Source organism: Zootoca vivipara, chromosome 16 (assembly GCF_963506605.1).
Source record: "Zootoca vivipara chromosome 16, rZooViv1.1, whole genome shotgun sequence".
Lineage (NCBI taxonomy): Eukaryota > Metazoa > Chordata > Lepidosauria > Squamata > Lacertidae > Zootoca > Zootoca vivipara.
Genome location: NC_083291.1, coordinates 538,993 through 562,921, shown reverse-complemented (window position 1 = coordinate 562,921; position 23,929 = coordinate 538,993). Strand labels below are relative to the sequence as shown.

Below are 23,929 nucleotides of genomic sequence, written 5' to 3'. Positions count from 1 at the left end.
GCGCTCAGAACTCTGTGCTTTGCGCCATCTGACTTAGATCAACCTGAACCTGAAGTGTGGGCTTGGCTGACTCTTCTGAGTTGCTCCCTTGTTTATTTGGTAAGGGTCAATACATAGGTAATCAACTTGGAGTCTCTTGGAGATTCTGCCGCCCGCAGGAGCTTGGGTACCAGTAGCCCAAGAGAGGGCCTTCTCTGTGGCAGCCCCTGAGTTGGGGGACTCCCTCCCCACAGAGGTGTGTATTGCAACTTCATTATACAGTTTGGGACAAATGCTGTAGATGCACCCCTTTCTTCTTTGACACCTGGGAACGTTAGATTGTCAAGACCCTGTTTTTCATGATTGTGTTTTTTAAAACTGTATTTTAAATCATTGAAACCTGCCCTGAGACCTTGGGATGGTGGGAAGGTAATAAAATAACAGGCAGTGAAGTGTATGAGCATCCTTGGGTGGTGGCTCTGTCTATGCAATAGACTTTTTATTGACGGCAGTCATGCTGGGATGTTCACTTCAACACAAGATCAAAACTTCCTACTTTGCCCAGGGACTTTCATTGCGGTTTTTAACCAACCTTTCATCTGCACTGCTTGTATTCTATGAGCTCCATATGCATTATGATTTATTGCTTTTAGTGCATTGTATACAGTACTTGGTTTTATTCATGCCTGCCTTATATCCTGCTCTAGTATCCGTGTAGATGAAAAGTGCTTTTAAAAACAGCTTTTATTAAGACAGTACACAATTTAGTGTAGTATAGAGATGGGAACAATTGCAGTTCCAACTGCATATTGAAGCATCTCAAGACACCTTGATGGCTACAGATTAGACCACACAGTCGGTGAACCTCTGTGCACAATAGGTCCATATCTTATTAGGTAAAGGTAAAGGGACCCCTGACCATTAGGTCCAGTCGTGACCGACTCTGGTTGCAGCGCTCATCTCACTCTATTGGCCGAGGGAGCCAGCGTACAGCTTCCAGGTCATGTGGCCAGCATGACAAAGCCACTTCTGGCGAACCAGAGCAGCACATGGAAATGCCGTTTACCTTCCCGCTTGGAGCGGTACCTATTTATCTACTTGCACTTTGATGTGCTTTCAAACTGCTAGGTTGGCAGGAGCTGGGACCGAGCAACGGGAGCTCACCCCATCACGGGGATTCAAACCACTGACCTTCCGATAGGCAAGCCCTAGGCTCAGTGGTTTAACCCACAGCGCCACCCGCGTCTCACCTTACCTTATTATTATTACCTTATTATTTTATTTATACCCTGTCCATCTGGCTGGGTTTCCCCAGCCACTCTGGGTGGCTTACAGCATATATCAAAACATAATAAAACCTCAAATATTAAAAACTTCCCTAAACAGGGCTGCCTTCAGATGCCTTCTAAAAGTTATGTACCAGTAGTTCTTTATCTCCTTGACATCTGGTGGGAGGGCGTTCCACAGGGCGGGAGCCACCACTGAGAAGGCCCGCTGCCTGGTTCCCTGTAACCTCGCTTCTTGCAGTGAGGGAACCACCAGAAGACCCTTGGAGGAAGACCTCGGGGTCTGGGCTGAACAATGGGGGTGGAATTGTATGGGGAAAAGATGGTGTCGCTCATAGGCCCATGGCAACAGCTGTCTTTTCTTCGTACGATTCCTTGACTGCATGTGGTGGGAGCATTTTAAAACAAATCTTACAATGCGGCCACAGAGCTGCTCTAAGCAGCTGTAAAATCTCAAAGGAGAGAAGGGCAGCTCTTAAACCACCTCATATAAGTGTTGCTTTTATTTGTTCATAAAACTGGGTGGGATTTTTTTTTTTTTGGATTTTCCCTTTAAAAGGAACCTGCCCATGAATGAAATGGGGTTGGTTTTGTAAAGATATGAACGACGCAGGATGGAAATATGCTGACCGTCCACCCTGGGGTTGGGAACTGTTGTTGAAAGACCAGTTGGGAAGCAGAAAATTCCTCCTCCAAATGTTGAAGTGGAGCAAGCCTGCATCTCTTGGAGCAACCGGGCGACTATGTCATTCTGCCAACTTCTACTATAGCTGCACCTCAAAATATCCTGTTTCTTTGAGGTCCAGCGCACACACTTAGCATCCCTACCAAATTTATTCCAGACACATCCTTTGGCATTGTGCTTCCTGTATTCTTCGTGTGGAGGAAGTGGCCAGAATCCTAACTAGGGTTTCATAGCTCTGCTGTGACTTCTGCAACAGGGCAGCTCCAAGAAGCATGAAATCCTGTGCACTGTGGAACACACCTGGCAGCAACTACCACATTAGCTGGGCTAGGGCACCTGTTGATCGGAGCAGTTGGAAGCAAGCGCTGATATTTTTCCCTGACAAATTCAGCAAAATGCTACTTCCTTGCAGTGAAGAAAACGTGTGCCGCATCTGATTTCGTGTGCCTAAGTGGGCAGTGTATACCGAACCGATGGCAGTGTGATGGGGACCCCGATTGTGAAGATGCGTCGGACGAGCGATCGGAACTTTGCTGTGAGTAGCCACCTTCCCTTAAAGCTGAAGCCAAGTGCGAGGTTGCGCCCAAGGCAGGCTGTTTCCATGCTTTCCCCATATGGCTGAGACAAAGAACCTCTTGCGCTGAAGTTGCAGGTGTGGCCTTAAGCCGTTGGGCAGGAGACAGGCGGGGGAGGGGGATTTGAATTCAGATCTCCCATGCCTGGCCTACAATCCAAACCTTCCTCTACTTTCGCTGCAAGGTTAGGCTTCTGGATTTCTGAGGGAAGCCATGCTGGTGTGTTTAACCCCCTTCTCCACAATTAAGTAAAACTTTTTAGCATTCAACCAACCATTAGCTATATATTGGCAAATAACTTGGCATAAGCCAATGCATTATTACCCCAAACGGGTTATTGTGTTGAGGTAGCATTTGGTATTTGTTTTAAATCTGTAAACAAACATCAAGCCAAATCTATGAAATATTAAAAATGCAAGATTCCCCTCCCCCCTCTCCCCAAAAAGGCTAAGTTGCTCAGGTCTTGCCTAAGATGCTGAAAGGGAGAATTGGCTTGGCTTCCCTCTGCAGGATTGGAGACCCCCGAGCAGAGCATAGACCAAGCCTCACTTGACTGGTACTTGCACTGACTTGCATGGGAGCTTTTTAAGTATTCTGGGTATTATTATTATTTTAAGTGAATTCTTCATCGCTTCTCAATAGACACAAGGAAGTGTGATATAGGGGAAGTCAGTTGTGGCCCTCAGTCAAGTCGCTGCATCCCTGTGTCCTGGAAATGCGATGGAGAAAGCGACTGCGACGCTGCTGAGGACGAAGACGATTGTGGTAAGCCTAAGTTCATCAGGGCTGTGTGGGTGACTTGGCCACAGCACACCCCATAATACACAGGAATTGTATTAGTATCCAGCCACACAAATGCACACTAGAGGCAGTGTTCACAGCTGATGTAGGCTATTGATATGCAAGCATCAGTTCCTGTATCCAGTTGAGCTAAGCTTCAGTAAAATGGTGGTTGTGGTTTCTTGTCTCTACTTGAAGGTGTGGGGATGTTAAGGGAGGAAGGAGAGGATATATTGTTTGGATATTATCCCTCCTCACTCACGCTAGTGAGTAAACAGCAGAGCACATTCCCGTTGCAACTTATTTGGAAGCAAGTTGATGATTCATTAGAATCCTTTCATTAAGCAAACCAGTCTGGATTGTCCAATCTGGATTGTTCCTGGCAAGTTTTCCCTTTTATCCACCTCTTAAAATAATAATGACACAACACAGTCTTCTTCTTTGAAAGTAAGAGTAAAGTTTTACTCACATTCAGTTCCCAGCATTAAACTGAAGGTAGGCTTTGTCTTGTGGGTACAGAGCCAAGAAGTGTGAGCTACATCTCAGACTTTCTGCTTGTGGGCTCCATCCTATGTGAAGGTTGAGCCATGCGCTGGCTAAGAGCCAGGAGAGCAAGAGTCCAGGAGGAGGAAGAGGAGGAGCAGGGGCGAACGGTGCTGCTTGGCTGCCCGGGGCGGCACATACGCAGTCCGCCCTGGCGCGTGCGTCATGACGCGGCCTGACGCATGCGTTGTGATATCACGATGCATGCGCCAGGAAGGACTGTGCATCTCCACACATGCAGTCTGTCCGTGGCGCACTGCGCGCTTGGGCGGCAGTGCACTCGGCCGGAGAAGGCGAGGGACGGGCTAGGGGCCGGAGGCGCTGCCCCGTACACTGTCAACACCAGACTGGAGCCAGGGGTGGCCTGCCCCCCCCCCCTCCCTTGCTACACGCCTGAGGAGGAGGAGTCCGAGAGACCGAGAGAGATGGTTGCGTGGGGAGCCCTTTGATCTGGTCAGCTAGGGCCACGCCCATCTACCTGGTCACACACAGGGGGAGGAAGCGTCGGAGCACGTATGATAGGAAGTCCTTCCTGTCTGGAGCCACATCCCCCTGTGTGTCCATTCTAGGCAACGGGGAAATGTTGTACTTGACTGCTCTTGTAATAATACATCCCACAAAAGGGACTTTGCCAAATCCCTCAGTGACATTTTCCAGGGGTAGTTGAGTCGGGCTGTGCACAGCCCCCCGATCTGCCCCATGGCTCCAATTTTGGGGGCACTGGATTCACCCCGCCTGGGGACCACCCCCAGCCCACCTTGGACCTGTTCCTAAAGAAGTGCAAGGCAGGACGGGGGCTGGGGAAAGAGACCTCCTCCTCCTCCGCTGCCACCTCCCCTCAGATCACCCTCTCATCTCCACAGTTGAGCAAAGGAGGCCATCTGGGTGGGAGGGTGGTGCTCTGCAGGACTTGTGTCAGCCTCACTTTGCAGGATCCCATTGCCCAAACGCCAACTTTTGAGTGGAGAAAGGGCATCAGGCAGGCAGGCAGGCAAGCTTGTTTTCTCTCCTGGCCTGCCTCTCCTTCCTGCCTGACAACCGTGGATCATTCTGGGCCATCCCGTCAGACCTGTCATGATCCATGGCTGCCTGAACCCAAATAATCCAATGCCAGAGTCCCTAGGAATAGGCCCCGTTTGACTCACAGCTCAGCTGAATCCAGGCCACAGTCCTGGGCTTGAATCTCAGGCAGGGATGCCACTGGTTCAAAGCAGCAAACTGTAAAGTACCGAGAAGAGACAGTGATCTAAATTAAAATTTCTGCATTTGCAAGCTGCCATTTTGTATTAAACCATGCAGATGGCAACTTTAGGACTGAAGTGAAGATAGGAGCGCTTTTTCTTTCAGCATGAATGTTGCTACACACCAATTGCTTAAGGTACTAAAATACTCATTAATTTAGGTCCTAGAACGCACAGTCTTTTTCCTGAAGCGCATCAAACTTTAACTGCAGACTGTGTAGGTGTTCCTGCATTGTAACCCCAGGCTGTAACATTGCCTTGTACAATGCCTAGCGAATAAACAGCTTGTAAACCGCTGTCTCACGCACATGGAGTTCTTTAAGTGCTTGCCACACACCTCGAGCTGCCTTGATTCCCCTCACATACGGCAACTGGGAATCTTCCAGCCCCAAGACAATTGTGGCCCTTGCTCTTTGGTCTTTATCGAGGTCTTCATCATCAGGCTTCGCAGGAAACTTACTCACCACTTGCCAGAGATGATCCCTCTGCAGCACTGCCTGCATGCGTTCCGACCACAGCAAGTAATTGGAATCATTCAGACGCTCAAAAGCCATCTGAACTGGTTGTGAGGCCATCTCTAGAGAGCGATGTCCCTGGAACCCGGAACCAGCTACTCACGGCCACTGAGAGAGAACAGGAACCACAGCACCCAGCACTCGCACGCTGCAGCTGTCGTCCTTGTGTCCACTGCGTCACCAGCTCACGACAGTCAGGAACCAGCCAGTGTCCAACCGCTGCACCAACGCCACAGGAACAATGACTTCTGGAACTACTGGAACCAACACCGCTTACGCTGACACCACCACAACTCAGGCTGGCAGCACGATACCCATAACCTCTTAGAATTTTGAAGTGTCAGGCATAGCTCTAGTGGCTTTAGCCCAAACGTAGCAGAGTTTTCCTGCACAGCGCAGAAGCTAGTTGAGGTGGAAATGACTAGTCGGCTAGACGCAGAATAACTATTTACAGGATTTATTAAAAGAAAATAAAACCAGCAGAGTTTCTGCATACAAAGCAAAGCAAAATAAATCCTTTCTCTCTCCAACCATACGCAGCACTCCTACTCCTAACACCCAACAAGCAACAACTGTGCTAGCATTCCTAGATAACAGAGTTCAGTGCTGGTCATTAACCAATCAGAGAGCTGTTGCCAGGCCAGGCAGACCTTGGCTTTCTGCCAAGAGTAAATTGACACTGCCTTGAGTTAATTGTGTGAAGCAAGAATCTGTAAGTTTCCCATGAGAACTAATTAACAGAAACTGAACAATGGAAACCTAACTGTTAAACCCATTCTGCTAGTGCTAAATACAGTCATACCTTGGAAGTCGAACGGAATCCATTCCAGAAGTCCTTTCAACTTTCAAAACGTTCAGAAACCAAAGCGCAGCTTCTGATTGGCTGCAGGAAGCTCCTGCAGCCATTTGGAAGTCACAGAAGCCCCGTCAGACATTCGGCTTCCAAAAATAGTTTGCAAACCGGAACAGTCACTTCTGGGTCTGGGGCGTTCGGGAGCCAAAACATTCAAGAACTAAGCTGTTCGAAAACCAAGGTACAAGTGTATACTACAGTGTAAATCAAAACATGTACTAGAGTTCTCTGGGTGTGCAAAATTAACCTGATCAGCGTAATATTTCGGTGTTTGGCAGTTCCCCATGGTGACTTCCTGTCAAGCGGCAGTACCCAGTAAATAAAATTAAAAGTTGTGTTGTGTCTTCTTCCCCTTAGCCAACATCACTTGCAACCCGGAAGAGTTCACATGTTCCAATGGCCAGTGCATCTCCAAAGACTTTGCTTGCAACGGGCACGAAGACTGCAGCGACGGCAGTGACGAGGTCGGCTGCGCGGCACCCACTTGTCGGGTCGGTGAATTCCAGTGCAAAAGCGAGAGCGACACTTGCATCCCGGTGAACTGGGTGTGCGACGGCGAACCGGACTGTACCGACTGGTCGGACGAATCTTCGGAGCAGTGTGGCCACCAGCCGGTCCGGACCGTGAAATGCGGGGAGAGCGAAATGCTTTGCGATTCGGGAGACGAATGTTTCCACAAGAAGTGGCGCTGCGACGGCGACACGGACTGCAAAGACGGCAGCGATGAGATCAACTGCTGTAAGTAGCGGTCCGTTGGTCTGCGGACGGCAGAAAGTGGCTCCTGGGCTCCTTCGGCTGCAAGCTGAGTTCTTGAACACCCTCTTTCCCCCTCTCCCAGCTTTCCAGACATGCAGACCCGACCAGTTCAGATGTGAGGATGGGAACTGCGTCCATGGAACCAGGCAGTGCAACGGTGTGAGGGACTGCATAGATGGATCAGATGAAGTGAACTGCCAAGTAGGTAAGTGGGGAGCATAACGCAGCAGAGAAGATGGCGGGCTGAGACCTGAAACTGCAATAAATGATGCGCAAAATGCAATCTGGAATGAACGTGGTGATGGCTCTGGTAACCTTCCTATTGAAGGCTCTTGCATGCCCATATCATTGAAGGGCAATGTCTCGACATTGATTAAAAGAGAGGCTTAAAGTGTTGCTGCTCCTATTTTCATTAGTCTAGATGTCGTGTGGTTTTTAAGTGCTTCTGCATGCTTTAAGTGGTAGAATATGTATTGAGCCTACACCAATGACAAGTTCATTGACAGCAGCCACAGCATTTTGAGCTTGGGACAGCTGTTTAACGTGGTCCGTCTCTTCCCTGTGACCTCCAGCGAATCAGTGCACCGGACCTGGCAAGTTCAGGTGCAGAAGTGGCGAGTGCATCGAGTCCAGCAAAGTTTGCAACCAGAAGCAGGACTGCAAAGACTGGAGTGACGAACCTCTCAAAGAATGCAGTAAGTTGTAGGTAGCGTAGCGTGGATTGTTGGCACCCGGGACACTTGAATAGGTCTGTGTCTTCTTATCAAACAAACAAACAAGCCACCTTCCTTTCAAGGTTGGAACTTTAAACGTAGCTGAACCACATTCAACAGCAACATGCATTCCATGTCCTTTTCGAAGCCGGCAAGGCAACGCTTCCTGCTACCTAAATGTCACGAGTAAAGCAATTTCCCCACTAGAGCAGTCAAGTATCACAAGGCTCTAATGGGTCATGGGCTGATTCAACAACTCGGCCTCCAATTCTCTCTCTGTTGCAACAGACATCTCTAGAAGGTTCAGGGAGGTATTGCTTCTAAGCCCAGGAGTCAGCAAACTTGTTCAGCAGGGGGCCAATCCCCTGTCCCTCAGACCTTATGGGGGCGGGCGGGCTATATTTTGGAGAGAGAAAAGAACGAATTCCTATGCCCCACAAACAACCCAGAGATGCATTTTAAATAAAAGGACACATTCTACTCATGTAAAAACATGCTGATTCCTGCACTGTCTGCGGGCCAGATTGAGAAGACGATTGGGCCGCATCCAGCCCCCGGGCCTTAGTTTGCCTCCCCATGTTCTAAGCACATGAAGCAAATCTCACAAAGGACTGAGTGGCCCTTCTCATTTCTTCCAGACGTCAATGAGTGCCTTGTGAACAACGGAGGCTGCTCCCATATCTGCAGGGACCTGGTTATAGGCTATGAATGTGATTGTCCTGCTGGTTTTGAGTTGATAGACAGAAAAACGTGCGGAGGTGAGCATTTTGTGGCGAGATGGTATTCCTGAAACTTGTATTCCTATTGTAGTGCCATGCTAAGTAGCTTTTCTCTTCCAGACATCGATGAATGCCAGAACCCGGGTATCTGCAGCCAAATCTGCATCAATACAAAGTTGGGGTACAAATGCGAATGTAGCCGGGGCTACCGGATGGACCCACAAACTCTAGTATGTAAGGCAATCGGTAAGCAGCTTGAGTGGTTCTGGCACTAAGCAACTCTTCATCCTGGTGTCCATAATTTTCCACTTGAGGATGTAAAACAATCGCAAACTCATTTCCAGGCACCTTACCAGAGCCTTGCACCCCAGAGAGACGAACGAAAGTTGTCCCCCTTGCAAAATGTCAAAGGAGGACTTTTGTAATTGACAATGGGTGCCCTTGGTTGCCTCTGAAGCCGAATCAGTTGAGATCTGAATTCCTGAAATGCGTAATTGGAATGAGGAGACACGAATGACTGAGCAGAGCCTGCAGATGAGGAAAAGGTCCACAGAGGAACTTGTTTGAAAGTGGGTGCTCGGGGTAAAAAGCTATTTCTGCACTCTCTGGCTGTACACTTCACCTACTGATCTATTATTGCAGGTGGAGAACCAAGCCTGCTTTTTACGAATCGCTGGAACATCAGGCAGTTTGCCCTGGAAAGGCAGGATTATACCCAGCTCATAGGAGACCTGAGGAATGTGGTGGCTTTGGATGCGGACATGGCTGAGCATGCCATCTTTTGGGCGGACATTGGCCCAAATGCTCTTCTCAGGTAAGCTTTTTCCATGCAGGTGATGGAACTGAAGAGCTGCTTGCACACCTACCTAAAGAGTAACAACGTTTGGCTTGGCTGACTTGCAATAGATTACCAAACCTCCCTTTAAGACTATTCAGCTTATTTTTTTGGTGAAGACAATGTCTTGTACCCTACTCTTGGCCTCAACTTGGTAATGGCCTTTCAGGTCACCCGACACACAGGTCCAGCTGGAGAACAGACCCTTGGATTTCTTGGGGGGGGGCGTATAGAGGAATAGAATCATAGAATTAGAGTTGGAGGGGGACCCTGAGGATTGCCTGGTCCCACCCCCTGCAATGCAGGAATAGGCAGCTGTTCTATACAGGGATAGAACCCGCAACCTTGGTGTTATATCAGCACCAGGCTCTAACCAACTGTGCTCTCCAGTGCCGGCTGCTACCATAAAGCACGATCTACTAAACAGCGCTGTGCAAAATTTTGTCCTTGGCGAGAACCTTCTAATAATGAGGGCTCCCTTAAGGTGTTGAGCTACCATACCTGTACAGTGGTACCTTGGTTCTCAAGCACCTTGGTACTCAAACAACTTCGAACCCAAACACTGCAAACTGTTCCAGTTTGCGAACTTTTTTGGGAAGCTAAATGTGCTCCATTTTGAGTGTTACGCTTCCAATTGGGGTTCCACACTTCCGTTTTGAGTGTTATGCTGAGGTCTGTCTGTTTTTGCTATTTATTCTACTTTTTTTTACTCTTTTTGTTTTGTTTTTGTGACTGTGTGGAACTCAGTTCAGCTACTGATTGATTGTGTGACTGTAGTACATTGTTAATTGCTTTCATTTTATGGATCAATGGTCTCGTTAAATACTAAAATTCATGTTAAATTGGTGTTTTAGGGTTTGTTTTTAAAAAGTCTGGAACGGATTAATCCATTCTGGATTAAGTTTGAGAAGCAAGGTACCACTACCCAGTTTCAAAATGGCTATCAACTTAGCAAGATGTCACTAACACAGTTGAGTTTCAAATGCAGCTGAGCAGATACATGAACAAACTAAAAGTCCTGGGCACCTTTTTTAGCTTGGTACCAGGCACACAGACCCGGGAGGGAAGCCCAGCTGAAACCTTACTGTGTGTGACTGCCAAAACATACCAGATGGCAAGTTTGATGGACAAAATCAATTTCCTTCGATGGGTGGCCGTGGGGTGTTAAGAGTCTCAACTTGTAGACCGGGGGTTAGCAGCTTCCAGCCCTGGGAATTCTCCTCAGGCCATGTTTCTGACCTTAGCTTGAATGTATTGTAGAACTGTGCTTCCTCTCGCTTGGCTTGGTGGGAAATGTGTTGTGAGAGGGTCTCCAGCTTTGCCCATGTGAACATTCCCTGCATGTAGCTCCCAGTAGGTTGTCTCTGAGGGAAATGTGGCCCTTAGGCTGCAAGCTTGTTCTAGCTAAACCTGAGTCTAGGTAATCCTAGACTTGGAGCCCCGCACACTGGGTTTGGGGCAGGGTGTGTCAGAACCGGAGGCTGCATCCACTGGGCACTCAACTCAAGGAGATCTTTCTTCCCAGCACCTCCATCACTTCTAATAACAAGCCGCTCCAGCACCGCCGGATCATAGAGAATGTGCAGAGTCCTGCAGGAATTGCTGTTGACTGGATATACAAGAACATCTACTGGACTGATTCTTCTCTCAAGTCCATTTCCGTGGCCAGCCTGAAGGGTGCTAAAAGGAAGGTCCTCTTTGACTCGGACTTAAAAGAGCCAGCCTCTCTTGCGGTGGATCCACTTTCTGGGTAAACAATCTTTAGATGTCTGAGATCATCTTAACTTAATCAACCTTGATGATGTTTGAGCCCCTCTGATATGACCTATCCGCTCAAAGGGTACAGCATTCCAAGACGTATAGCGGCACTTGCAGGAGAGAGAGAGAGAGAGAGAGAGAGAGAGAGAGAGAGAGAGAGAGAGAGAGAGAGAGAGAGAGAGAGAGAGAGAGAGAGAGAGAGGAAACCCGCAATTTGAATGAATATCATTGAGGATTCCATTGGGGAATCCAGAAAAGACAGCAGTAACTTGCTTCATAAACTTTTATATTTTTGCCAATATAAGCACATCTATGTTGAATAGACAGGAAGTGGTACTGGAAGAATTGCTAGTCACTTGATGCCAGAGTAGCTGCCCACAACACTTGCCCAGGCATAGGCAAACTCGGGCCCTCCAGACCCGAGGGACTACAATTTTCATCCTCCCTGACCCACTGGTCCTGTTAGCTAGGGATGATGGGGATTGTAGTCCCAAACATCTGGAGGGCCGGAGTTTGCCTATGCCTGTACTTGCCCACCCCAGTTGAGAAGGGACTGTTTTTCTAGGCTTGATCTATATGATTTGGTGCATTGTGCATTTGCGCAACCAAATAATGACCCTGAGGGAAGGGACCCGTCCTTTCTGTAACTTGGCACAAATAGGAACTAGGTAAGGCTGGGCAAAACCTGCTTTCCAACCTTGTAATAGATCGCCAGCTAAACTTTGCGATATGGTGGTATATTACGATGTTGAAAGGGAGGAAGAAGGCAGTTGCCGGCTGAGGAGATGATTGACGTCACCATGTTTAACTTCTACCTCTTCCTGGTGAGGCTGAACGGGTGGCACTGCCCCGGGTGGAGTGCATCAGCTGGGGCACTGCTGGGCACCGTGGAGCCACCGGCCTCCCCCAGAACTGCCAGCCATGGCTCCCTCTGACCGGAGTCTCTCTTGGCTACCAGAAGGCAACCATTCCACTCGGCATGTGGAGGGAGGAGGCAGCCTGCTAGTGCTTCCGCAGCCAGGGAAAGGAACAAAGGGACAAGGCACGGGGGGCGGGCAGGAAAGCCCCACTCGTGAGGTGGGTGGGTGGCTGGGCTGCGCAGGGAGGGGGTGGACAAGCACCGTGCAAGCCCGATTGCAGGGTGCGAGGCTCACTGAAAGTGAGGTGAGCAGAGATTTGTGATGCATTGCCTGATCAGAAATTCTGAACTTGCTCTTGCGATTGTAACCGGTTTTAGACAATACATTGCCCGGGCCTGCCAGGAGCCCATTAGCCCAAACATCAGCCAAAGTTTTAAGGCGAAACTCTAGAAACATGCAAAATGATCAAGGCAGCTGAGTCGACTCCTGACAGTTTTTACCTGGTTTCTCTTACAGCTTCATGTATTGGTCTGATTGGGGTGAACCAGCCAAAATTGAGAAAGCAGGGATGAATGGACTTGACAGGCAACAACTTGTGACAACAGATATTGAGAGGCCTAATGGGATTGCACTAGGTATATAAATGTTCTTCCTACCGTGCTGGAATTCCTTGTTTAAGGAATTCTTGGAGTTGGATTAATTGGGATGAGTGTGGGTGTGAAAGCAAGTCTTCTGGGGTGAACTGCTTTGGGCCAGAACACGATGAGACCTTTCCCCACCCCAAATCAAGCCAATACCCAGCCTTGGGGGTATTTGACATGCTTCCATGGCTTCTCTCGATGATCATTGCCATTGACTCGTGTAATCTGCATTTTGTGGTGCCTTAATTACCCATTGCATAGCCAAGGACGCTACTGCAAAACGTCCTTAGAAATCTAGGCTTAGAAGTGCATTTAGGCAAGATCTTGTCAAAACTTGGCTGCATTCTGAGATGTTTTCTCTTCAGATCGTGTGAAGAATCGTCTCTACTGGGTCGATTCTAAGCTTCACAAGCTGTCCAGTGTCGATCTCAATGGGCACGACCGAAGGATCGTGTTGGAATCTCATGAATTCCTTGCTCATCCCCTTGGTCTGACGATATTTGAGGTAAGAACCAAGGTCTCAGTGAGAGGCAGTGTGGCTTAATGGGTAGAGTGTCAGGTTGTGACCAGGGTTCAAATTCCCACTGGGCCATGAAGCTTGCTGGCTGACCTTGGGCCAGTCACAGTCACTCAGCCTAACCAACCTCACATGGTTGTTGTGAGGATGAACTGGGGAGGAAAAAGAACCACGTATGCCACATGGAGCTTCTTGGAAGAAAAGGTGGTCTGTGAATGTGAGAAGTAAATTGGCAAGCTAAGAGTGGTGAGAAGTCATTTGAGCTGCAGAAAGGCTGTTGCCTTCCGTGATAATGGAGCTGGGCCAGGAGGCCAGTGAACTAAATTGCTGCTGAAAAGTTGCTGCTCCTTTTAACTTGTGGAATTTGATGGAAAACACGTTTGGTCCTCACTTGCCTTCTTTTTAACTTCAGCAGTTCAAAGAATAATCCTTCACTCTGATATAACCACCTTTCCCCCCCCAGGACACCATTTACTGGACAGATGGTGAAAACGAAGCTGTGTATGGTGCGAATAAGTTTACGGGCGCTGAGCTGGAAACCGTAGTCAACAACTTGTATGATGCTCGGGATATCATTGTGTATCACGAACTTGTACAGCAATCAGGTAACAGGAGTCAGCAGGTGGAGTGCGAGAAGCTTTCTGGGCCAACTTTTAAAGGCCAGCTGAGAACTTCTCTTCCACCAGGTCTAGGCAGGCAATTAAGGGTACATCTCCCACAATACATTGCAGCCAGTGGGACTAGATCAGGCTTCCCCAAACTCGGTCCTCCAGCTGTTTTGGGACTACAATTCCCACTTGTCCTGTTAGCTAGGGATGATGGGAGTTGTAGTCCCAAACATCTGGAGGGTCGAGTTTGGGGGTGCCTAGACTAGATGATCCCTTCCCTTCTTTTGCTTACGACTTGTTTTTAACTTTTTTTCTAATCTTCATGGTTTTATATTGTTGTAAACTGCTGTGCTATATATTTATGATACAGCAGTATAAAAAGACTTTCATAAATGAATCTGTTTAAAGTTGCCACAGTGCATCTGAGAGGGAAGTGGGTGGTTGCCCCAAATTCTGCTTTCAGCCATCCAAGTTCTGATTGTAACTTGCTCTGGGTCCATGGTTTACTTTGGCAATAGCCAAGGGACAAATAGCATCCTATGCTGGAAAGACGGGGCAGCCTTCTTCCTCGCCAGGGCACGTCCTGGGGACGATTCTCTGCTCTCGCATTTCCTCTTGGAAAACACTCCCATTATAGGAAGATGAGCACCAGGGCCGGCTCTAAGGCAAGGCTGGGTGGCACAAGGCGCCAGGGCGTCGGGCTGCCAGGGGGCCCCGCTGGGAAACGGGGCAGGGGGGCGCTGGAGGGATCTTCACACCACAGTGCCAGGGTGCCAGATATGCTTAAGACGGCCCTGATGAGCACCATGTGGAGTATAGCCTTGACTGCAAGCCAAACGTTGCGATGGCTCGCCTAGTAAACTGATCACAGCCTTTGCCGTCTTGATGGAAGCTTTAAGTTCTGATACGAGATGAATATGCTTGGAAACATCTCTCTGCAGGAAAGAACTGGTGTGAAGATGAGAACATGACAAACGGAGGCTGCGAATATCTCTGCTTGCCTGCTCCCCAGATCAATGACCGTTCGCCAAAGTATACTTGCATTTGTCCCGATGGTGACACGTTGCAAGATAATGGCTTGAGATGCAGAGGTATGCCTGCCTGCTCATTGAAGTTGTGTCTCGTGAGTCTTTGCCCTGTCCATCTTGTGCATTTATACTGTCCAAAATGCTTTGATGTGGTCATTCAGTGGCTTATTCTGGCTGGCATCTACATTCTCATGGATTTCACAAGCTATAGTAGGCATCTATTAAATTCAAATGCCGACCTGATAATAATTGGACAAATGATACTCTCTGCAGTGGGATGTATGCTGACATACAACCTACTGGGAGGCAAAGTGCCTTGAAAAAGCAAGCTCTCTTAATCCAGAACGCTAGTTCTAGGTGGGAAAGGTTTGCCAGTTGAAGTCTGAAACCTCACATATCAACCTACTATAGCATCTCTTGGAGTGCTGGATCAGCGTTTCTCAACCGCTGTTCCGCGGTACACTAGTGTGCCGCGAGAGGCTGGCTGGTGTGCCGCGACATGCCGCGGCGAGAAGGGCGACTTGCTGCCTTGTCACGTGCCGCCGGCCTTGGGCAGCCCCCCAAAAAAGAGAGAAGAGGCCAGGCGCTGCAGGGCGCTCCGAGCGCTTCGGAGCACTCCGCTCTGCAGCCACCGGCCTTGGGCAGCAAAAAAGAAAAGAAAGGCCTGGCGCTGCAGGGCGCTCCGAGCGCTCACCGTTTCGGAGCGCTCCGCTCTGCAGCCGCCAGTTCCAGGCACCGAGGCGGCAGGCCTCGGGCAGCCCCCCCCCAAAAAAAGAAGAGGCCAGGCGCTGCACTGGCGCTCCGCGCACTCCCTGCTGCTACAGCAGCCGGTTCCAGGCCCCTCTGGCTGGCTGGGGCGCTCGGTGGTCTCGCTCTACAGGGCATGGAGGTATGTCTTATGGAGGTGGTGTGCCTCGTGATTTTTTTCACGGAACAAGTGTGCCGTGGCCCAAAAAAGGTTGAGAAACACTGTGCTGGATAATGTGTTCAACTGGTCCTGCAGCTTGGGTCTAAGCATAACATCGCTCAGACTTCAGCCTTGGCTTTTATTTTCCAGCATAGTTTAGAAATACATTTGACCTCTTATTTTTTAAAAAATACAAAAAATTAAAAATGGTTTAAGTGGCCAAGAGCTAGATAACTTGAGCCTGACTTTCTAAGCATTCAAGAGCTGATCTGATGACGGATCTGCTGTGTAACGAAGTTGCAGCAGACGGCTGACATCTTGCAATCCGCAGCTAATTTGAGACATGCATGAACATGCTCATCTGTAGACGCGCCACCTCCGCAGAACAAGGACCCGGTCAATCCTGGGCTTCAAAGTTGCCGATCTATAATTTCAGGTACAGGAGCTGCTGAGGCAAAAGAGAACAGCAGGACAGGAAAACCACCTGGACCACTTTCTGGAGGTATTGGTCCTAATGCAACGTTCTGGTGGTGGAGCAGAATAAGCGAAGGCTCACCCCACTTCTGCTCAGCGCAAAGGGGTCTTTTTTGAGACCTTGCGTGTTTGGGTCATTCCAAGGAACACTGGGCTAAGCTCGGGGCCGGATTTAGATTTGATGAGGCCCTCAGCTCCTGAAGGTAATGGGGGGGGGCCTTTATCTGTCCAGCTGTCCTTTGTCAACAACAAATTGTCGCTGTTTTTTTGTGTTGAATACATGCTATATGGTAATTTATGGACCTCATAGGTATCTCGCATAACAAAATATGTATTTTACCGAAGTAATTGAACTGAAATACAATTAAGAAGTATATTAATAGTGGGATACAATTAAGAAGTAGTATATTAATAGTGAAATAATTATTAAGCTCTAACTTAAAATGATTTTTTATTCATAAACTTAATACTGGCATTTGGCAATAACAAAAGTTCCTTTAGAAACACAATTTACAAAGACTCCTAATTTGGGGGGGGGGGCTCAGAGAGTGGGGTCCTAAGCTATAGCATGTTCAGCTTATACATTTAGCTGCTTCTTGGCTTCTTCCAGGAAGGTACTTAAGTTCTTGAGCAAGAATGCCATATCCCAGAGTCCTTGGTATGGATTGCCAAAAGTGTGCTTTCTTGACTTGTTTACACATCATTTGAACAAATAAAATGCAAAGTGAGCGACCTTAACAAGTACAATATTGTGAGATTTGCAATAAAAGGTACAGCAAAATGTAGTTCAGAGGCCAAATGAAGTCCCGCTGGGAGGAAAGCCTTGGCTGCTTGCCGAAAGTGGAGTGGCCCTTCAGTCCAGGGAAACCTGCTTTGGAATAGAACATTCCGGTACTTGACGTCGCCACCGAAAAGGCTCTGCTCCTGGTTCTCCGATGTCTGACACAGAGAGCAGGGGCTGGCCAGGCCATCTTTGAGGGGGAATGATTTCCTATGCCTGGAAGCAGTTCTTAAAATACTTCGGTCCCAGAGTACTGGAAGTTTGGAAAAGTCATCCAGCACTTGAAGTAAGCAAAGCTAATAGTTCATAAACCTCAGTTAATCCATACTGTGGCTGTCACACGAAGCTGGAAAATAAGAATATATAACTCCACAATACAATGCTAGCTTCCAAGGGCAGCCACAGAGAACACATTACAGTGGTCTAGAAATAGAGGCATTAATTACATGGTCTGGATTGACTTATCATGGGAAGGATACAGCTGACAATTACGGCAGTGTGAGGATAATCTAGGATTACCTCCAAGCTGCAGACCTCACGGGAGAGTGGGCAGACAGTTAGAGGCCTCTAGACGCCCCCCCCCCCCCAGCCAAGCAACACTAACTTGGTCTTTTCTGCCCTAAGCTTCATGCTACCATTTTCTACTCAGAATTGCAATGCCCATTGGGTAGGCCTTGGAGCCTTCAGAGTTGATCCTTCTCTTACTTGAACTGAAATATTCCTTTCTGACTCTGGCCAGCAGAGCTATTGCACCAGGCAGTCGTCCCATGATGCATTGGACAACATCCTAAAAGGGGGGATTTGTGGCAGCAGCACACCTCGAGTTTTGAGTGGAAACCAGCTGGGCAGGTGGCTCATTTTGTCTGCCAAAGTTTGGGCAACTTTTCTGCCTCCCTTAGAGTTTGAACTGTTTAGTAGGCAAAGCTTTCTACCAGTACCAGATGTGGAAACCTTTTAAAACACTTAACCGGGGTTCAACTTGGGAATGAATGAAATGGCTGTTTCTTTCTTCCTTCCTAGGACAAAATCTAAGCAGTCCAGTTTCAGAAGAGCTTTCTTCTTCCAGAAGTTCTTCAGCAGCATGGGCCATTCTTCCCGTATGTAAGTAGAAGACGTTGCCCTGAAATTGTGTGAGCTATTTTCACTGCACCTCCCTCCTGATTTTCACTGCACCTCCCTCCTGATCAGGGGGTCAAGGCCCCACCCCCATGTTCAGGCTGGGCCCCCTCAAAATTCCTTGGCAGCCCTGTGTGCATGTCGTGGGGTGTGCTTGCATCACATGCACAAGCCGTGGGGTGTGCGCACAAAAGGTCAGCATGCTGACACCATGCACACATGCCCCGCTGATGCCACGCGGCTGCGGCCCCCTCAGTCGTGGGAGCAAGGCGGCACACTTGCTCCTGATGGTGGCTGGGTTCAACTTAGGCCACCGAAGGCTATTCAGCAGTCTGAGCTGGGCTAAGATGCCCCAGAGGAACATCCCCTTGCCATTTCTTTCAGTGTTGTTGACCATGGCGGCGGCAGGCAGCTACTTCATGTGGCGCAACTGGCAACACAAGAACATGAAAAGCATGAATTTTGACAATCCGGTGTACTTGAAAACGACGGAAGAAGACCTCTCTATAGACATCGGAAGACACAGCGCTTCAGTGGGCCACACATATCCAGCTGTAAGTGAAGGGGGTGGAACGGTAGAAGATTGTAAATATTAGGCACCAGAAATAAGGCATCACTTCCCTGTCGTATCTGAAGCAGTGGTGCCACCAATGTGCTGTCCTCCTAACGTGTTGGATTGTGATTCGCATCGTCCCCAGTCTGTGTCGCCCAGCGGTCAGGGATTATGGGAATGCAGGGCACGATAGTGACTGCCTTAAATGGATCCCGGCAACTCTTGAAAATCAGAATTTGTTTAAAGTCCTTAATCCAAATTGGTTCTTAAGGCTTAAATTTCAAACTAGCTTTGGTAAGTGCATAGCAGAACTCGGGACGTGGCTGCAGATCCATCCATGGGCCAAGCACTGTCTGGGGATCCAGGAGCTCAGGAGGGGCCCTCGCTGGTTCTCGGCTGGTTTCCTCTGAAGGGAGACCCACTGGATTCAGTGAGGCTCACTTCCCGGTGGCCTGCAGAGGATCACTTGCAAAGCAAGCAGGTGGAAGGAGGCAGAAGATGGGAGATCCCTTTGTGGATTTCTCCTTTGACCCCATGGAGGCTTCTCCCCCTCTTCTAATATTTATCTCGGGAGTCATCTTAAGTTTTATCTGTGGGGAAAATAATAATAATAATAATAATAATAATAATAATAATAATAATAATAATAATAATATATTATTTATACCCCGCCCATCTGGCCATGTTCCCCCAGCCACTCTGGGCGGCTTCCAACAAAACATTAAAATACAGAAATCAAACATTAAAAGCTTCCCTAAGCAGGTCTGCCTTGAGATGCCTTCTAAAGGTCTGGTAATTGTTGTTCTCTTTGACCTCTGGTGGGAGGGCGTTCCACAGGGTGGGTGCCACTACCGAGAAGGCCCTCTGCCTGGTTCCCTGTAACTTGGCTTCTTGTAGCGAGGGAACCGCCAGAAGGCCCTCGGCGCTGGACCTCAGTGTCCGGGCAGAACGATGGGGGTGGAGACGCTCCTTCAGAATGAGCGATGGGAGGTGACCAGGGCACAACTGATACCCTTTGCCAAGGGTCTTGGGCTCTTGGAACTGCTTCTGTCTCAGCACCCACCTAAGTCATGTTTGAGGCTAAACAGAGATGGCTGCATTAGCTGCTAAAGTTGTGGCAGCTACTGGCTAGGAAGTTCCGCTGGCTCTGCGGAGAAGTAAAACAGGGTAAGTATTGTGTACTGTTCCCGTCATACAAAGTTGACAGCCAGGAGCATCTTGTGTTAAACACAAACCCACGTGCTGCAGAAACTTCACTGCATGAAACAGGAGGGATTGCATTGTCATTAATCCTCGTTTCTCCTCCGAACAGATATCAGTCGTCAGCACAGACGATGACTTGTCATGAAGGCGGCCATCTCCTAGTCTACTTTTGTTTTACACCATTTGGACAGAAGCCAGTGGCTGGACAGTTTTCCTTCCTGTCATGGGAGAATGAAGATGGCCCAAGCTCACAACCCATTTTCATATGAAGCTTGTCAACGGCTGTCCACAGCAATTCAGCTTTTAAGTCGCTGGTTACCTGTAATCCTTTTAAGAAGTATTGCCACCGCTGGCCCTGTAGAAAGCACTTTCCAAGAAGCCATAGGGGAGGAACAAGCGCTGCAAGAAGGACTTCCTGTAAATAATTGTACAGGCCCCTGTAAATTTTCCTGAGGATAGTCTATCAAGCACTTTGGAGAAGAAACACATTTCCATGTAAATTATTGTATAACTTTTTTTGTCAATGGTTGGGCAATGGCAATAGGAGAAAACGGGTTACTCAGTTTAATTGCCAAAAAATTTGTAAAATTTAACTTTTGTATGAATTGTGAATATGTCCTTCCTGAACCACCTACCGGGGTGTGCAGAGGACAATTGCTCTGTATCAGAAAACCACTGTAAATTTCGACACTGAAATGACATTAAAGAGACGCAAGGCTATAGGAAGGCTGGGCGTGCCGTTTGCTTGATCGCGTTGCTGGCACATTCCGGGCACCAGCTGAGAACTTGGCTTGGAGTGAAGGGAGCACACGGAAATCTGAACGGCAGGGCTGCCTGCGAATGGTGTAGCTCTCGCCAGAAGCGCTGCAGGGGTGAGCAGCCCAATTCACGCAGCCCTCACTTCCCCCCCTCAATTAATATCCTAACCCTTGGCTTCAGCCGTTGCCTTGCTGAGTCTGCCCGGTGCCTTTCAATTTCTCTATCAGCTACTCTCAAGAGGCAGTCCTGGGATGTCAGGGGTGCTTACGGTGCCAATTGAGTACTTGATTTATAAGCAGCTGCAAATAATTATAATATAATAATAAATAAATTTTTTATTTATGTCCCATCCACCTGGCTAGGTTTCCCCAGCCACTCTGGGTGGCTTCCAGCAAAATATTAAAATACAATAATCCATCAAATATTAAAAGCTTCCCTAAACAGGGCTGCCTTCAGATGTCTTCTAAAAGTCAGATAGTTGTTTATTTCCTTGACATCTGGTGGGAGGGCATTCCACAGGGTAGGCGCCACCACCGAGAAGGCCCTCTGCCTGGTTGCCTGCAACTTGGCTTCTTGCAATGAGGGAGAATACTGGACCGAGGCCATTTAGGGCTTTAAAGGACAGCACCAACACTTTGAACTGTGCTCGGAAATGTACTGGGAGCCAATGTAGATCTTTCAAGACCGGTGTTATGTGGTCTCGGTGGCCGTTCCCAGTCACCAGTCTAGTTGCCGCATTCTGGATTAGTTGTAGTTCACCTTCAAAGGTCATCTTCAAAGGTAGACCCACATAGAGCGCATTGCAGTAGTCCAAGAGCGCATTGCAACATCGCTTCTCTCAGGGAGGGAACCGCCAGAAGGCCCTTAGAGCTGGACCTGAGTGCCCGGGCAGAACGATGGGGGTGGAGATGCTCCTTCATACACATAATACAGTCCCACCCAGGGATGTTCAAGTGATACATCAGAAGCCAGGTATGTGGAAACCACTTCTGTTTTGTGGTGGCCCCTTTTCCTTCCAAGCAGTAGGCCCACCATGACCCAAGTTGACAGTTAGGTGTGTTGTGACCCTCCAGCTATCGTTGGACTCCGCCCCAGACGGTGGTCAGGCATGATGGGGGCTGTAGGTCAGCAATGCCTGGAGGGTCCCGGGGTCCCAATCACTGCTCCAAAGGGAAGGACTGGATTGCAGTGATACGGCTAACTTAGTCACACCTGATATTGAAGCAAAGGATGGGCCTGTTTCTCCGAAAATAAGACATGCCCATAAAATAAGCCGTAGCAGGATTTATAAGCATTTGCGCGATATAAGGCATACCCCGAAAATAAGACATAGTGATAGGCGCAGTTCTGGAGGGCGCCAAGGAAGAGGCTAGGCTGGACACGTAATAAAAATAAGACTTCCCCTGAAAATAAGCCGCCATGTGCTTTTTGAGGAGGGGGGGGAATTTAAGACGGTGTCTTATTTTCAGAGAAACCGGTATCTGCCCAACAGGACTGAACGTGGGTTTTAGTTAGTGATGTGTGCAGATGCAGCATGCCTGGGAACAATGTCTCTTTCTACCACACAGCCCTCCACATAAGGAAAACACCAGAGAGAGGCCGTCTCTCGTGATGAGTCTGGATTTCTTATGGCTCTCTGGTCATGGTGCTTTTGGGAGGGATGTTCAAGTGATATATCAGGAGCAAGGCAACCTCTAGCTATGCCATTTTCATCCAAATTGCCCACAACCACCTGCTCCTGTCAGTCTAAAGTTTGGCAGGATCCAGCCCCCATTTCCTACAGCACTCTCCTCCACTGAGATCAGGTATCAGAAGTGCCCTTTCTGCTGTTTTGAATCCAGGCTGCCCTCTTTTCCCCATGATTCTATGTCTAAAAGAGACTTCTCAATTCGCTTTGCTCTCGAAAGATGTCTACAAATCACTGACGTTCTGAGTCAGCAGAATCTCCTTCCTGTTGTCATTGTAAAAAAACTTCTATAATTGTACAGTGGTACCTTGAGTTACAAACGCCTCAGGTTACAAACGCTTCAGGTTACAAACTCCTCTAGGTAAGAACAGTTTCAGGTTAAGAACGGACCTCCAAAATGAATTGAGTTCGTAACTAGAGGTGCCACTGTAAGGGAATTATGACCGGCCTGACGCAGTTATGATATTGGCACATTTTTGTGGCGCTTGGTTCCATGTTGTATTCTCTCTCCTTAATTTCCAAATGCCTTTTTGCAGAGTTCTGCTATGTGCTATGAGCCAAGTGTGGCAATTTCTCATCCCCTCAGGGAATAGTTTTTCCTTCCAGTGCTGAATTTCAGAGGATACCCATGCTTTCACCCTCTCCTGATACTTGATCTGTTGACATCTTGCCAACCAAGGTAAGCAAAGAATTGCCCATAACAGAAGTTGCTTGCAACAATACATTCAAATGCAGCCTTATGGTTGAAAGTGTTTTATTAGGGTTAGGATGTAGGCGAACAACATTTCCTTTGTGTTAAGAGTGGATTGTTCTTGGTCAAGCCTTGATAAATGGGTCTTCCTCCAGAATATTGGCTTCCGTAAGCACAATTGGGAGCAAACGCACTCCCAGCTGCACACTGGCAAGGCATGCTTGCTGCCCCCACCAATTGCTACGTGACCCCCAGCCCTGTCACTTTGTCCCCATCCCTGGCAAAGAGAACTCTTGTCTCCAGCAAAGGAAAGTAACTCTCGTTTCCTGTAGGTGGGGCAACATGTTTGCAGCGCTTCAACGTCTAACTACAGTGGTACCTTGGTTTGCATACATTTTGGATTACAAACACGTCAAAGCAGGAAGTGCATGTCCCGGTTTGCAACCTTTTTTGGGATTACAACCCATTTTGGGGGGATTACAAACAATTTTTTGGGGAGGCCCCATTGGCGAAAGCGCGCCTTGGGTTACAACCTGTTTTGGTTTACAAACGGATCTCCAGAATGGATGATGGTTGTAAACCAAGGTACCCCTGTATTCAGAGGCCTTAAAATTAAGATCTTGTTAAGCCCTTTTGAATGAACAATGCGCTTGGCCACCCAAAGAATTAATACCAGAGATTTGGTAAATGTGATGCCTTGAACACATGTGACTTGACTATTATCTCATGTTGTGCAGAAGATCATCATTTGTTGGCATCTGCCTGTCTCGAGAGACAATGGAGTGTGCCAGCGCCGTCTTAAGCGCCCCTGTCGCCATGGTGCGCCGGATCTCTCCGGCGCCCTTCCGCCCCGTTTCCTAACGCGG

General features: G+C 48.4%; 1 protein-coding gene across 2 annotated transcripts in view; it reads left to right on the top strand.

Moving 5' to 3' along the window:
- Window positions 1-20,652, top strand: part of VLDLR (very low density lipoprotein receptor) — a 33,342-nt gene extending 12,690 nt beyond the window's left edge. The window contains exons 3-19 of one of the 2 annotated variants that reach the window (XM_035097125.2): window positions 2,363-2,485; window positions 3,168-3,290; window positions 6,815-7,195; window positions 7,296-7,418; window positions 7,786-7,908; window positions 8,565-8,684; window positions 8,766-8,891; window positions 9,288-9,459; window positions 11,006-11,230; window positions 12,615-12,733; window positions 13,105-13,244; window positions 13,720-13,861; window positions 14,806-14,955; window positions 16,236-16,301; window positions 18,075-18,155; window positions 18,555-18,724; window positions 20,036-20,652. In XM_035097125.2, coding sequence (XP_034953016.2) covers window positions 2,363-2,485; window positions 3,168-3,290; window positions 6,815-7,195; window positions 7,296-7,418; window positions 7,786-7,908; window positions 8,565-8,684; window positions 8,766-8,891; window positions 9,288-9,459; window positions 11,006-11,230; window positions 12,615-12,733; window positions 13,105-13,244; window positions 13,720-13,861; window positions 14,806-14,955; window positions 16,236-16,301; window positions 18,075-18,155; window positions 18,555-18,724; window positions 20,036-20,071 — 2,420 coding nt within the window. In that variant the 3' untranslated portion in view covers window positions 20,072-20,652. The remainder of the gene's footprint in view (window positions 1-2,362; window positions 2,486-3,167; window positions 3,291-6,814; window positions 7,196-7,295; window positions 7,419-7,785; window positions 7,909-8,564; window positions 8,685-8,765; window positions 8,892-9,287; window positions 9,460-11,005; window positions 11,231-12,614; window positions 12,734-13,104; window positions 13,245-13,719; window positions 13,862-14,805; window positions 14,956-16,235; window positions 16,302-18,074; window positions 18,156-18,554; window positions 18,725-20,035) is intronic. The other variant, XM_060269252.1, reaches the window with a different exon arrangement.
- Window positions 20,653-23,929: the final 3,277 nt, after the last annotated feature.